At 34.8% G+C, this 15,877-nt stretch overlaps 2 protein-coding genes across 3 annotated transcripts; both read left to right on the plus strand.

Moving 5' to 3' along the window:
- Positions 1-606: 606 nt before the first annotated feature.
- LOC133872600 (putative receptor-like protein kinase At3g47110) lies at positions 607-4,850 on the plus strand. The gene is made up of 2 exons (XM_062310156.1): positions 607-3,520; positions 4,443-4,850. The coding sequence occupies exons 1-2, from the start codon at positions 607-609 to the stop codon at positions 4,793-4,795; spliced, it is 3,267 nt and encodes a 1,088-aa protein (XP_062166140.1). The 3' UTR covers positions 4,796-4,850.
- Positions 4,851-9,782: 4,932 nt separating this feature from the next.
- Positions 9,783-15,568, plus strand: LOC133874004 (aspartic proteinase 36). 2 transcript variants are annotated; one of them, XM_062311825.1, is made up of 10 exons: positions 9,783-10,192; positions 10,773-10,902; positions 11,014-11,264; positions 11,636-11,863; positions 12,744-12,906; positions 13,598-13,671; positions 13,790-13,886; positions 14,004-14,067; positions 14,838-14,909; positions 15,020-15,568. In XM_062311825.1, the coding sequence occupies exons 1-10, from the start codon at positions 9,948-9,950 to the stop codon at positions 15,163-15,165; spliced, it is 1,470 nt and encodes a 489-aa protein (XP_062167809.1). In that variant the 5' UTR covers positions 9,783-9,947; the 3' UTR covers positions 15,166-15,568. The 2 variants fall into 2 exon arrangements, with proteins under 2 accessions (XP_062167809.1, XP_062167810.1); XM_062311826.1 differs by having other exon boundaries at positions 9,783-10,183.
- The last annotated feature ends 309 nt before the right edge of the window (positions 15,569-15,877 follow it).

The following is a 15,877-nucleotide window of genomic DNA, read 5'->3' on the forward strand; positions in this document are numbered from 1 at the left end:
ATTACTAATTTCCAAAAAAATGTGCATTGATTTGTCTATGCTGACAGAAAACAGCTAGCAATTGCAAGCAGGGAAATGAAGACACGCCATCTATATATATAGAATTATGTTTTCAGCTACCATTTCATTTTCTCTCGCGATCGTTGGCCCAGAAACTTTATTATGCAAATTAATTAATTGCTACCCACCTTACATAGCACATGGTACATATGCATACACATGCACCTTTACATCCAGCAACGTGGGACATACTCGATCTCTCATGTACGTGTGGTTTGTGTCAAAACTATAATCAAGTTACATCAATTGATTAAAAACTCTCCTGTACGTTGAATGAGCCATCGCCGTCGACCCCTTCAAAGATAGTCGAAACAGCCATAAAAAGGGGGGTCATTAGTACTGGATGGTGGTTGGGGTTTAGGTACAATTAATCTGAAGCAGCAAATTACCAAATGAGCCTCTACTACATTCAATCTCGTGGGGTAAGAATGCGTCACCACTTCCACACTATAAAAGCTGCTCAACACCCATTCTTATCCCTACGCCTTTTTTTTTTATAAACTCCAGCCCTTCTCCATCTCTCTCTCTCTTGGATCGAACACAGTCATGATGATGGTAATAGAAAGGCCATCCATTCTCCTGCTCTTGGGTTTTCTCTTAATGCAGTTGGCCCAATCTTCCACCACCAGCTTTACCGATCAAGCGGCTCTCATTGCCTTCAAATCTAAACTCACTTCCGGTCCAAACCAAACTGTCTTGGCTGGTAACTGGTCCACAACTACAAGCTTCTGCAATTGGATTGGGGTCTCATGTAGCCGGCGCAGGCAAAGAGTCACCGCTTTGAAGCTTCCCTACATGGGGCTCCAAGGCACCCTTTCTCCACATATTGGTAACCTCTCTTTTCTGGTTTATCTTAATCTACTCAACAATAGCTTCTTTGGTTCTCTACCTCATGAGATCAGTCACCTACGTCGCTTGAGAATACTCTGGCTGTCATACAACCTATTGGAAGGTAGTATCTCTCCAACTTTGGATAATTGCCGGAAGCTTCAACAACTACTACTTGCGGGAAACCGTCTTACGGGCACCATTCCATTAACACTCGCCAACATATCGTCGTTAGAGATCTTGAATTTGGGATTCAACAGCCTCACTGGTCCATTTCCTTTTCTCATCTTTAACATGTCCTCTCTAACCATAATTCGTCTTTCTCATAATCAAATCTCAGGAACTCTTCCAATGGACCTCTGCAGTCGTTGTCCTAATCTTCAAGGGCTTTATCTTTCAGACAACGAATTTAGTGGTCGGCTCCCTTCACAAATGAATCACTGTAGAGAGCTTGAACTCTTATCCCTATCATACAATAAATTTGAAGGCAGCATTCCAGAAGGTTTTGGAAGTTTAGAAAAGCTTGAATTCCTAGCTCTTGGAGGTAACAACTTGACCGGTAATATACCTCCTACCATAACTAACTTGTCGAGGTTATCTAAATTTGGCATTGAGAGTAACAACATTAAAGGAAGCATTCCAAATGGTTTATGGCGTCTTTCAAGTCTGGAATTTTTGAATTTTCAATTCAATCATCTCATAGGAGGAATCCCCCATAACCTTTTCAACACTTCCTCTCTACAAGGAATCAGCTTGATATATAACTCCCTATCTGGCAATCTTCCATCTGGTTCAGAATTTTTCTGCCCTAGTCTTGAATATCTACTCCTTGGTAACAACAAATTTAGTGGCTCCATCCCATCACATCTTTCAAATTGTTCCAACCTCATCAATGTAGGAATGACTTCAAACATATTCTCTGGACCAATACCAAAAAGTCTTGGACACTTAAAATACCTCCAAAGACTAAAGCTGGAAGACAATCAACTAACGGGAGAGCCCGAAGATCAAGAGCTTAATTTCCTTTCATCTTTATCTAATTGTAGGGTTTTGAAATACCTATCCTTATCCATAAATCCATTGGATATTACTCTTCCGGATTCTATTGGAAACTTTTCAACCACCCTTAACACCGTTTTGCTATTCGAAAGCAAAATAAAGGGTCAGATTCCAATGAGTATAGGTTTCTTAAAAAGCTTGACCTATCTTGATTTAGGCATTAACAATTTGTCTGGAAACATACCATCCACAATTGGGGAATTGGAGAAGTTGCAAAGATTATTTCTTGAAGATAATAAAATTGAAGGATTCATTCCAGAGGAGATATGTCAGCTAATGAATTTAGGCGACTTACATCTCTCAAGTAACAAAATCTATGGATCCATTCCAAATTGTATTTCGAACCTCAATCTTTTGCAAAGGCTAAACTTGAGTTTTAATAGGCTGGAAACATCAATACCATTAACTTTATGGAGCCTTGAAAATCTATTATTTTTGGACCTATCATCGAATTTCCTTGATGGATATTTGTCTCCAAACATGAAAAAATTGGATGCTATTGAACACATAGATTTATCTCGGAACCAAATTAGTAGAACCATTCCAAGCATTATTGGAGCTTTTGAAAGCCTACGTTATCTTGATTTGTCGAGGAACTCATTTCAAGGAAACATTCCACAATCTTTTGGAGATTTAAAAGGATTGGATATCTTAGACGTCTCATACAACAATCTATCTGGTGCAATTCCTAAGTCTTTTGAGGCACTTTCGCAGCTCAAATATTTGAATGTGTCTTTTAACAAGCTATCAGGAGAGATACCATCTAGTGGGCCTTTTGCAAACTTCACAGCAAAATCATTTTCAGGAAACAAGGCGCTTTGTGGGAATCCAATTTTTGGAGTTCTACCTTGTCCAAGCTCAGGCTCTAAAAGATCAAAGGTGAAACAAAGTCTGCTCAAATATTTTCTTCCTACCATTGCTTTGGTCATACTCTGTCTAGCATTGGTTTATATGCTGAGAAGACATCGAGAAAGTAACTTGCAGGTTCCAAGTTTATTTAATACGTTGCCTGCATTTGAGCATAAAATGATATCATATCAAGAGCTTTGCCAAGGGACAAACAACTTTTGTGAAAGTAACTTGCTTGGAACCGGAGGTTTTGGTTCTGTGTACAAAGGGGTGCTCTTGGACGGGACAATCGTTGCTATTAAAGTTCTAAATTTACAATTGTCGAGTGCTTTCAAAAGTTTCGATGCAGAATGCAAGGTTTTACAGACAATCCGACATAGGAATCTCGTTAAGGTCATAAGCACTTGCTCCAACCCTGAGTTTAGAGCTTTAGTACTGCAATACATGCTGAACGGTAGCCTTGAAAGGTGGTTATATTCTTATAACTACTGCTTGAATCTTCTTCAACGAGTAAATATTATGATTGATGTTGCATCGGCGTTGGACTATCTCCACTACGGTCTATCTGAATCTGTGGTGCACTGTGATTTGAAGCCTAGCAATATTTTTCTAGATGAGGACATGGTTGCACACGTGGGTGACTTTGGCATTGCAAAGATTTTGGTTGAGAACAAGGATGCTACACAAACCAAAACTCTTGGTACACTTGGCTACATCGCACCAGGTACATGAATTTACCTCTACTTATTTTATTGCCAAGAGGCACTATCTAATGGTGGCTAACATCAAAAACAACCATAGTTGCTAGTTTCAAGAATATATACCAATGTACATGTCAATTTTCTGTACGTAATTCAATTTTTTACTATCCCCCTGTTCACATGTATATGCGTTAACAATAAAAATTACACAAACTATGATTTAGTTGATGGATAATTACCTATTTATTCCTCTTATGCATCGATTGCTAATTATTTTAAAATATGTATGTCAAAAGAAATATATATTTGTATCAAAGCTAGACAATTATGTTATACGCTGCTTGCTATATAACTAGGTTAATATGAAGTAATTGTAAAATATAACCACGATTATGGTTTGCCATGTCTTATGCCCACTCCATAAACACTGAGAATAAACAAAATGTTTTGGAACATTTGCTTTAAAATTGACAAGAAAAGTTTGGTACCAAATTAAATCAAAGTGAAACAAAACACACAAATGTATATGCACACGTATGAAGATCTATTTATGTTTGGGTTGAGACAACCTATTTGATCATGTAAAAGCTATATTTATCTGTGAAAAGAATTTCCCGAAACAATTATTCCAAACAAACAAGAGTTAGCTCATCAAGTATATGGACTTATCAAATGTTGTTCATAACATAATTATAATTATTCTTTAAGGAGTCTAGTTTACATTTTTACACACACAAATATATATATACAGAACATTTAGGTACAATCATTGCATATATAGATTTACGTACATTTGCATATATGTAATATATATCAATATGTAAGTACACACTTCTTTTTTCCTTCTTTTTGGTTGAAATATGTGGACAGCTTCGTTATTATTTATTTATTTATTTTTACATTACTAACTTAAAAGCCTTTTGCATAATTGCGAGCGTGGGGTAGAATATGGTTTTGAAGGAAAAGTGTCCATCAAAGGCGATGTTTATAGCTACGGTATAATATTGTTGGAGATGATCACAAGAAAGAAACCTACCGACGACATGTTTGTAGGAGAATTGACGTTGAAGCGATGGGTAAACGCATCACGTCCTGATAAAATGATGGAAGTTGTGGATGAAGGTTTATTGAGAACAGAAAACGGAAGAGATACAACCATCATGCAAAGCGTTCTTTTATCCATTATGAAATTAGGCTTAAAGTGTTCTGGAGAGTTACCAGATGAAAGAATGAATATCAAAGATGTGCTTGTGAAGCTTCAAAAAATTAAACTGACACTTTCTGAAAATAGAAATTAGGGCTTCAAATATCTTCTATCTAAATCTTATATGGTTTGTCTTTTTTATTTCTTAAAGTGCTTACAAGTAGTGTACTTGTTTTATGTTTATATGACACTTCATGTTTAAATAAATTGCTTGGGATTTTCTAATATCTTTCCTTTGAACCTTTTTTATCATGTTTTTTCGCCTTACACTTCTTATTGTTCCTGAAATCACAAAGTTGTTCGTAGAGTAAATCTCATCAAAAACATGAAACCACTTTAAATTTTTAATATGACAAAAATATCTTTCGCCTTGCAGTAATACGTAATAATTGTTGAAAATAATTTTGGATGGAACACAAAATACTTGTTGAAATAAAATAATACCAATTTAAAAATTAATAATTGTTAAATAAATAATTAGTTGAAAATATATTATTGTTGATATTAGACCATATTAATCCGAAATAATAATAATAAAATAAATATAATACAAGACATTAAAATTAAAGCAATGAAATATCTCACAATGCTATAGAATCACTCAAAATCGTTGTCCTTAATATTTTTCTAAGAACGAAGATCAAATAGAATAAACTTTTGATCAAAATGGACGAAGGACTTTAGAATATTTTTATTTGTTGAAAAACTAATAATATAATATATGGCCTCATGGCATGCCTTGAATAACAACTATTTTTCAAAACACTGTATAGTGTTATATATGAAACCTTTGGTAATTTATATAGAGCAGTGATACGGAAAAGTAAAATTACCCATATATATATATATATATAGACACACACGATGGAAAGCAAAGATAATATATGTATACTCGTTGAAAATGATTAGCTTTAAACATCATAAATGAAAAGTTGACCAAATGGTCATAACCTGTACGTTTAAGAACAAAAGGCCATAAAATAAATAATGATCAACGGTAAAGAAAAACATATACTTTAATATTAACAGAATATTTTTCTTTAAGGCTAGCTCATCAGATCAGATTTTCTAAGCCATAACAAATTAAAAACAGTTACAAACGGTGTAAAATGTAGGAAAATGTTATTTGCACTTCAAGTGCACAACAAAAGCATAACAACCTCTTACATGGGGTGAATCCCATACTCTAGGACCAACCCTATATGAGGGGGGTGTTGTACCCCCGGTGAGAGATAATTCTGTCTAGTGCGTTTTCCACCGGTGTTTTGAAGTTTCCTTCTGTTTCTCCCTCTCTCTCCCGCAGTGCTCACAAATTTCAGATCATTCCACTGCCTGCAAACAGGGCAAGACCCATGAATCCCCAACCACTTCTCTGCTGCCCCTTTTGATTTCCTGTAGCTCGGTCTTCATCATGGCTGAAGAGGGGATTTTTTTTCTTTCCTTTTCACTGTTTTGTCCTCCCCTGTTTTGTTGTTACTCAAAAACTTGCTTCACGTTTTTCTTGTTTTCTTTATACACAAAGTCAAAGGCTGTGGCTGGATTAAACTTGTAGCTCCATCCCTTAAAGCAACAAAATTTCCTATTTCCCCCTTGTGCCATTTCTTTCTTCTCTACGGCCAAATGAGGGACACGGTTAAAGAAGAAAACAAGGAAGTAGCTAGCTGTAGTTTGTGAACTGCGTGAGAGTGAGAGAGAACTCAGAGACGGTGGAGAAGGCACTAAAACGACCACGTTTGAGGCAACAAAGTATCTGAGTACGTATTTAAAAAGACATTATTCATGTAACCCAATGGCAAGAAGAATATATTTGACCAAACTCTGTATCACCTTTGATCCTTTAGAACTTGGGCTTAATTGCTTAAACAAGGTGAAACTACAAAATTTAGATTCCCATAAAACGAAGAATTGCATCTTCTATGCATGACTAGGGACATCTCTCTCTGGGTGTTTGTCGGGAGTAATTCTACATGTATATTAAGTCTCCATAAATAAATGAGATGACATTTAAAATCACTATTAAGCATGTGATTGATTAATGATGATTTTAAAAGCCATCTCATTTTTTTATGGACACTTAATATATTATTAGAATTACTCGTTTGTCGGAGATGACTGAATACTAATTATTGATAAATCTTATTGCCCATATTTGGTTGAAAACAAGGATGCTTACGCTTGATAAATCTCATAAGTTTCGTCTTTTTTTTCCTTACACTTCTCATTGAGATATATAAAATTAATATAATCTCAAACGCCCAAATAAAGTCTTGCAGATTATATTGTTTCACTTCATATATGTCTCTACTCCATTTATGAGATCTATATAAGGAATGACAAAAGGATTTTGGATTGGAAAAACTAAAATAAAAAAAATGGTTTCTTAAAAGGTAATGGAGCTTTCTTGTTTGTGGAACATGATAGTGAAAGCACATAGTTTAATTAGGGTTTTTCTCCCGCTCACCAATTTAGAAACTTGAAGTTGTTGGCAATCTAAAAAGCTTACGAAATTGTTTAGATGATTGTATGTATACATATAACGAGCTTTGAACATTCAAAATTAAAGAAGGAGATCGATCATAAAGCTACCAATTTTCAAACATAAAAAAGAAAAGTTTGATCTTTTGGTACATGGTATCTCAACAAGAAAAGCAACCATATTATATTAATTAAATATATTACTTGACAGCATATAAATTAAATTTTCCTATAAGTGAACAATCATTATAATAATTCAAAAACTTAAATTAAAGAGTTAAGGAGGAGATGTTGGTTTTTCTTTCTTTAATAAATAAATAAATAAAAATAAAAAAGATTTTTAAATACTCAAAGTTTAATATTTTTATAAAAATATTAACTTAAATAATTAAATTTGTATTTTTCTATTAAGTATTTGACTTATGTGGTCTCCGTCTCTCCTCGTTGTTCAGGTGTAACTGTTGCTTGTCGCCGTCGGTCAAGAAAGGCGTGCTTTCAGTACACACTCAAATGATCGAATCTACCTTTACATCTAGAAGACCCAAGACAATAAAACGAGGACTTTCCTCGGTTCCTTCTTTTCGTTTTCTTTTTTGTCTTTTTGTCTTTTTTTTTTAATTTATTTTTAAAATCGCTGGACAATAAGATGGTCGGTAAAACATTTCTGATCTTTAAAATTATCTTGTCTGGTAATTTTTTATTTTTTTACAAGAATTTTTTATTTTTTATTATACAGTGATATATGTTAAGAGTTGTAAAATTTTTATGTTTTTACTAGAATTTCATTTTAAACTGGCAAGGTAATTATTTTAATTAGTAGTCATTATAATGGAACATAAATTTTCTACAAATCAGCTTGTAAGAAATTTCCTACGATCCACATATAAAATTAACATGTGTCTATTGGCATATGAAAAACACATGCTGTTTTAATAGCATTAATAAAAATAACATATGCTTCTTACATGTTTAGTGAGAAATTTCTTACCAACTAATTTGTAGAAAATTTCTGTCTATTATAATGTAGCAATTTAAAATGTGAGAATTCGCATAATACTTATCATATTAATTACTAAAATATAAACTATTAAGTACGTAATTTATTAATAGATTAGTATCATGTAGTAGTCTACGTGAACGTCATTCCCTACAAAATATGAATTATCAAATGACAATGTTCACAGCCCACCACCAATCTAACCCTTGGTGGTATTTTTTTTTTTGTTCTCAATTATTAAGGGTAGGTTTGGAATTGCTATTTTTTTTCGTAGTAAAAAAGTATGATTTTAAACTAAGGGTGCGTTTGGGATTGCGATTTCGTAGAGAAAAAGTGCGATTTTAAACCAAATCGCAGAAAATGAACCGTTTGGAAACTGCGTTTTTAAAAAATTGCGATTTGAAAACGCAGAAAAGTGCTTATTCAAATCGCAGGCAATGTGGTGCTTTTTTGAAAACGCGGTATTTTAAAAGGCTAAACTGCGATTTTAAAGGCCAAATTGTGATTTTGCCAAACGCTTAACTGCGTTTTTAAAAATCACTTTTTAAAATCGCACATTTTAAAATCGCTATTTTTAAATCGCAATTTTTGAAATTGCAAACTCAAACGGACCCTAAATCGCAGAAAATGAATCGTTTGAGAATTGTGTTTTTAAAAAATTGCGATTTGAAAACCCAGAAAATTGTTTTTTCAAATCGCAGCCAAATGGGTATTTTTTTGAAAACGCAAAATTTTAAAGGCTAACCTGCGATTTTAAAAGTCAAACTACGATTTTGCCAAACGTTTAACTGCATTTTTAAAAATAACTTTTTCAAATCACACATTTTAAAATCGATATTTTAAAATATCGTTTTTTGAAATCGCAAATCCAAACGACCTTAAATCAAAGAGTTGGTGGAAAACTTGAAACAAACTAATTACCATAATCAAGTCAACTAATAAGAGCATTCCTAGTAGCCTCATCAAAATAACTTTTTTAGTTATTTTGGTGAGTCAATTTGATGAAAACACTAAAAAACCACTCCCAGCAGCCTCACCATTTTAACCAAAAAGTTTTGATGAGTGAAATTACTCATCAATTCTGATGAGTAATATTCACTCACCAATTTTATTTCACATTTCTCTCTCACACTTTTTTTCTTTTTTTTTCTTATTTTCTTTTTCCATCTCTCATCTCTCTCATACGATAATGTCCTTATTTCATGGACATGAAGGATTCTTTGTAAAAAGATTAAAAAGATTAAATAAAGAAAGAATAAAGAAATATAAATAAATAAATAAATATATATATATATATATATATATATATATATATATATATATATATATATATATATATATATATTATTTAAATAGAATAATAATAATAAATAATTAAAATGATGAGGCTGATAGGAGAATTTTAAAAAATAATAGCCCACCAAAATATAGAAAAGTGATTTTTAACTACTTTTTTAGTGAGTAAAAGTTGATCAACATAATAGGAATGAACCGATGATAATTAGCCAAATATACTGGATTAGAAGGACTTCCGTGAGTTTCAAGTCTCAGGGCCCCCCTCATATAAAGAAACAGTATAATAATATAATCCGAATTTTGCCATTTCTGTTAATCACTAATCAGCAAGCAACCCCTGGTTTCTCTCCGTGTACACTGCGTAGTCTGCGTGTGGTCTCCCTCCCAAATTCCCAATGCACGAAAGCAAGCACAAGCACGAGCACTAGCACTGATCTCTCGCATCTCCTCAAACACGCGTACAAACATACCCACAGAAATGCGGGGCTTAGTCCTACTGCTTGCGGCCTTCGCCGCAGTGCTCGTCTCAGTGGTCTACTGCGTCCTCCCGCCCACTCTTCTCCCTCTGGAGAGGGCCTTTCCTTTGACTCGCCGGGTCGAGCTCGACCGGCTCAGAGCTCGGGACCGAGCCAGGCACGCCCGATTCTTGAGAGGCGCGGTGAGCGGCGTTGTCGACTTCTCCGTTCAAGGCTCCTCCGATCCCTACTTTGTTGGGTACGATTGGTAAATTTACCATTCATTCGTGGGTTTTAATTTTCTGTGCTGCTTAGCGTGCTTGCATTGATGGGATTGTTTTGAATTGGTAAAGTTTTTGGGTCTCTGTTGGTCATTGCTGTTGTTCTTTTTCGCGTTAGTATTTACTGTTCACTGTATGTAATATGTATTCGTTAAGTTTTTTTGTCTTGGATTTTGTGTTGCTCCTTTTGGCGCTTGAGAAAATGGAAAAGACAAAGAAATGAAGAGGAATAAGAAAATTAAAGAAAGAATGAGTCTTGCGGGTCTTCTTGGTGTTGATTCTTGAAAATGAGTACATGTTCTCTTACCTAGCAACCAAACTGAGACTGACTAATTGAGAATTTTATGGGGCTTGGAGTATTATTTACCTGATATTGATTGGGTTATGATGCTGACTAGGGATGGATCTGATATTTGTCTTCGCTTTGGTCCCTTTCAGTTTTAGGATTTTGTTCTGTTTCATGCTCTTTTCATGACTGACTTTGATGGGTCTCTTGGAAATATATCCCCACTTCCCCCTTTTGGATACGCTTTGATGGTTATTACTTGGGCCCTTGATTTCATGTAGGCTTTATTTTACAAAAGTTAAATTGGGCTCTCCTCCAAGAGAATTCAATGTACAGATTGATACTGGAAGTGACATCTTGTGGGTTACCTGTAATTCCTGCAGTGATTGCCCCCAATCTAGTGGACTTGGAGTAAGATTCTGTCTCTTTTTTAACTTGTTCTTGTCATTATCCTTCATTCTTAGAAGTTTTGTTGAATAACAAGTTGAATTTCATCCTTATTCCACTTTCATGTTTTTGCAGGTTCAGCTCAATTCTTTCGATGTTGCCAGTTCATCAACTGCTGGGCTGGTCCCCTGCTCAGATCCAATGTGCACTTCTGCATTGCAAACTGCGGCAACTCAATGCTCTCCTCAGAGTAATCAGTGTAGTTACACATTTCAATATGGAGATGGAAGTGGGACATCAGGTTATTATGTCTCTGATGCGCTGTATTTTGACATGGTTCTTGGGCAGTCTTTGATTGCTAACTCTTCAGCGCCCATTGTTTTTGGGTAAGCTACCATGACTTATGCAAAAATGGTTGTGTGTGTGTGTGTGTGTGTGTACAGGAGAAGAGATGGAAGAGTCAAGGAAAAAGTCCAAATAAGAAAAACGTATCACAAGATATTTTTTATGAAGTAGAACTTATATTGCTACGGTAGCTACCATAAAAATTGTCTGTCTTTAGCTACAGCAATGAACTTTTATCTAATATTGGCAATTTAAGACCCAATGTCACACAGTCATTTCAATTATGTAAATTGTTCACCTTTCTAACCATCAATTTTCTTGATATTGTGATGGTTGCTATTAGTCTCACATTAAGTCCATTTTGGTTTTGTCGGTCCAAGCTTACAGACTACGATGGTGGTGTTGGATACAGGTGTAGCACCCATCAATCTGGGGACTTGACTAAGACAGATAAAGCTATTGATGGGATATTTGGTTTTGGACAAGGTGGTCTTTCTGTTATTTCTCAGTTGTCATCTCGAGCCATAACTCCCAAAGTGTTCTCCCATTGCTTGAAAGGAGGTGGCAGTGGTGGTGGTATATTGGTTCTTGGTGAGATTTTGGAGCCAGGCATTGTTTACAGTCCGATTGTCCCATCACAGTATGTCCTCTTTCCTTGGAAATTTTATTTTGTTGCCAGTTCTTTTAACTCTGACATTTGGGTTATATTCGTATGAAGTGGGAATTATTGGAACCTAGCTATATAGGTTATTACTTACTTCTTTTTAGCCAGTTGCATTTATTTTTTATTCACTCAGACACATTTTTTTCTCTTTTGGTCACAATAGTGCATCCAGATTGCATATCCATCTCCTCTTACGGCTGAAGGATCATTGAGATATATTTAGCATATTAGATTCTTGAACATAAGTCATATTTAAATCCACGTGACAGGAAAGGAAGACTCATTTGCTGGTGCCTCAATGGCCATTGACGAGAATACAGTTGCATTTGTTCCTGCAATTGTGCAATGGTTCTGTTTCTGCATTTTAAATATCAATGACCTGGATGAATGCCTGCAGTCTTGACCTTTATATAACTTTTGTGTGCTTATTACCAAGCCAAATATGCTGATATGTGGTAGCAATCTAGTTGCTTGAAAGTGGTTACAGAATCAGACCTTAGACATTCTTATTGCTGAGGCATGATCCAATTAAAGATCTGAAGTCTTGCTGCAATCTAACTGATGGCCTAATGGCGACTTTATATATATTAGTATGACCTCGTATTTTCTTCTGACATACAGTGTATTTTCCTTCTTCCGCTATGTCTTAAAATCATACATCATTTTCTTTCTTCTTTTATATGTATTTTTCTTCATTGTAAAGCTGTTCTGCTGCTTTAGCTCCTTTTATTGTTTGGGTCGAGTATTTGTTAGGCCCATGCACATTCTTGCCGTCAGATAATTTGTTCAGTTTTAATTGAAAGCCACAAATGCTAATTTATCCCTATTTTTGATGATTTCTTCTTGGAAATTTCAGGCCTCATTATAATTTATATCTTCAAAGCATTTCTGTCAATGGGCAACTGTTGCCAATTGATCCTGCAGCATTTGCAACATCAAACAACCGCGGAACTATTGTGGATTCTGGGACAACTTTGGCATACCTTGTGGAAGAAGCTTATGATCCCTTTGTTAGTTCTGTAAGTTTGCTTATTTTTTTGTGTTTTTTTTTTTTCAAAATTTGTTTAAAAGTGAGTATAGCTATACTGACAAGATGGGCTAATAAAATTGAAGCATAACTGGTGTCCTGTTTCCAAATAATGGCCTGTTATTAGCATAATAATTTAATTTATTATAAGCAGTGATACAAATGACTCAGGATAAAGGGAAGGGATTTTCCTATTGTACTTAACAAACTAGAGCTTTCATAAGAACTTCGTCTGATGCGATATATATATATATATATATATATATATATATATATATATATATTCCAGATAAAGGTCTCTATAATAGGCCATAATGATAACACTTCCATTCTCATGTGCCTAATTTAATAAATTATAATGGGGAAATGCTACTTATTAAGGCATGGAATCAATAGACTTGGTTCCTTTTGTAACATCTCCAAGGCATCAGTGTCCAAACAGTTCATCTGGTTTTGTTGCGTCTGCTCCTTCCTTTCCTTTTTGCAGCTGTCAAAATTAGTATTAACTTTGGCTGGATAGCTTTCTATGGAAATATCACTAGTTTTCCTATATGGGTTCGTTTTGAGGCACGGGCTAAAAGCCGCTTTGCCTTGTAGGAGAATATTTTTTTTAAATAAAAAAAAAAAAAAAAAAAAATTAATTTCCTTGTGTTCTATAAATTGACTTCTTATTGAATGTGCAGATAACTGTAATTGTTCAACAATCTGCGACTTCCATCATTTCAAATGGAAACCAGTGTTATCTAGTCTCCACCAGGTTTTTCCCATCATTTATGTTTCAATGTTTAACTGTCTTTCAAAAAGGTTCTCTAGTCTTGAATTTTTTTTTTTTTTTCTTTAGATTAAAATGAGATCCATGTTTGTTTTGTATTCAGTGTAAACGAGATATTTCCTCCAGTTAGTTTAAACTTTGCGGGCAGTGCATCCATGGTGTTAAACCCAGAAGAGTACCTTGTACATCTTGGTTTCTCTGTAAGTTACTCCACTTTCCCTTTGCTAAAACCTTACTTTGTCCTTAAATTTATTTAATCAAACATGGTTCTAGTTAAATTGTGCCATTACTTTTAATGGATTGCTTTGTTGCTATAGGGTGGTGCAGCAATGTGGTGCATTGGTTTTCAGAGAGTTCAGGAAGGGGTAACAATTTTAGGAGGTTAGACTCTGAACTTAGTAAGAAACCAATTTGCTTTGACTCCCATTTATTTCAACGTTGCATCTGTAGCAGTGAGTGTGACAGTTATTACTTAGGAACACTGCTATTTTAGGCCTCTCTGGTGGCATTTCCAAAGACCTTTTACGTTCTTGAAAACACTTAAGACATGAAACGCATTTGGTAGCATTTCCAACACAACTTTTTACTGAAAGACTTCCTAAAAATAGCTGGTTTTCTGGAAATTTGAAAATCACATTTTAAAAGCAACCTGAAACTAGTGGTTGTCCATCCTTTGTGAAGTCATTTCTGAGATCAGTTTTTACAAATTGGTTTTTGAATCAAGAACCAAATGCTTAGCAATGCAAGTTTCACAACATAGCATGATAGGATTGATTACTTATGAAGTTGCAACAATTGCGCTCACCAAAATTCTTCTTTTTTGTTGGGAGGTGTTGGGGTCCTGATGTATAGTAGCAATATCAATGGTAATGTGCGGTAGCAGAGTCATTATATTATCTTGTTCTAAATGTAAGGTATCACAAGCTTGGTGGGCTATGCAATGGCATTCTGAGTACTTAGCAATTCTTTCTTGAAATTATACAATTTGATTGAGGGGGTATGCTAATTGTAAATTGTGTTTTTCAATTATATTAACTTTGCATCAAAGCCAACAAATCAAGCATCCCATTGTCACCATGTGTTATCTCACTACTTCGCTCTACTATCATAACAATTGGTTGAACAATCTTGTTGGTTTCTTCATTTGACAGATCTTGTTCTAAAAGATAAGATCGTTGTGTATGACCTAGCTCGTCAACGGATTGGATGGGCTAACTATGATTGTAAGTTCAGCTGATTATGAGCCCTTGTTTACTTTTTCGACACATTTCTTCTGCCCAGAAATAACTTTAACTGAGTATCTCTTTCATGCACATAATCTCTTACTTTTCAGGTTCCTCGTCTGTAAATGTGTCTGTAACTTCTGGTAAGGAGTTTCTAAATGAAGGACAGCTGAGTACGAGCAGCTCGACAAGAGAGATGCTCTTTGAACTGCTACCTATGGGCATTATGGGTCTTCTATTGCACCTGTTAGCATAAAGCAGTTCCAATTTTTGTAATTTAAATCTAAGGTTTCAGTTTTCATTCTTTGTTCAAAGGGTATTCGGTTGGCCGATTCGTATTTACAGTGATCGGCAAGGCTTCGTGCTATTATATGGATTGGGAAGGATAGGTGCTTCTGTAACTATGTAAGTCTGTTCTGGTTCTGGTTGCCAGTAAATTGGGCGTGTTCAACTCTTCTGACTGGAAATTTGGCTCTCCTAAGGATCCTCCATTCTTTGCAATTGCAAGAATTGTAAATCATCCTTTTACTAGTTTTGTTCAGTGGTTGTACCATTTAATGTATCGTTGGAAATATAAGAAAATTGAGTGTAGCTACAACTTATGAATTGATGAGGATAGAAAAGCTTCATGTTCTCAAGTAGCAGGTCATTTTTGTGTACTTGTTTCTTTGTTTGATAGTATAAAAGGAATGTTCTTTTTGGGTGCACTCTATTTGGGCCGGAAAAATTCTATTTGTTACTTTACCTAATAACAAAATAATTTGAAAACTCATTTCGTCTTTATATACATCAAAATACTTCTTCAACCAAAACACACAAAAAAAAACTCATCTTAAAAAAGGGTTTTTTTAACACAAAATAGTATCTTAATGTCAAAAGAGTAATTATACTCTTCACATTCATTTTACATCAGTTGGTGTGAAGTGTTTAAATGGCTTTTTATGTTGTGAAGTGTTTAAGTGGCTTTT

Source organism: Alnus glutinosa, chromosome 7 (assembly GCF_958979055.1).
Source record: "Alnus glutinosa chromosome 7, dhAlnGlut1.1, whole genome shotgun sequence".
Classification (NCBI taxonomy): Eukaryota; Viridiplantae; Streptophyta; class Magnoliopsida; order Fagales; family Betulaceae; genus Alnus; species Alnus glutinosa.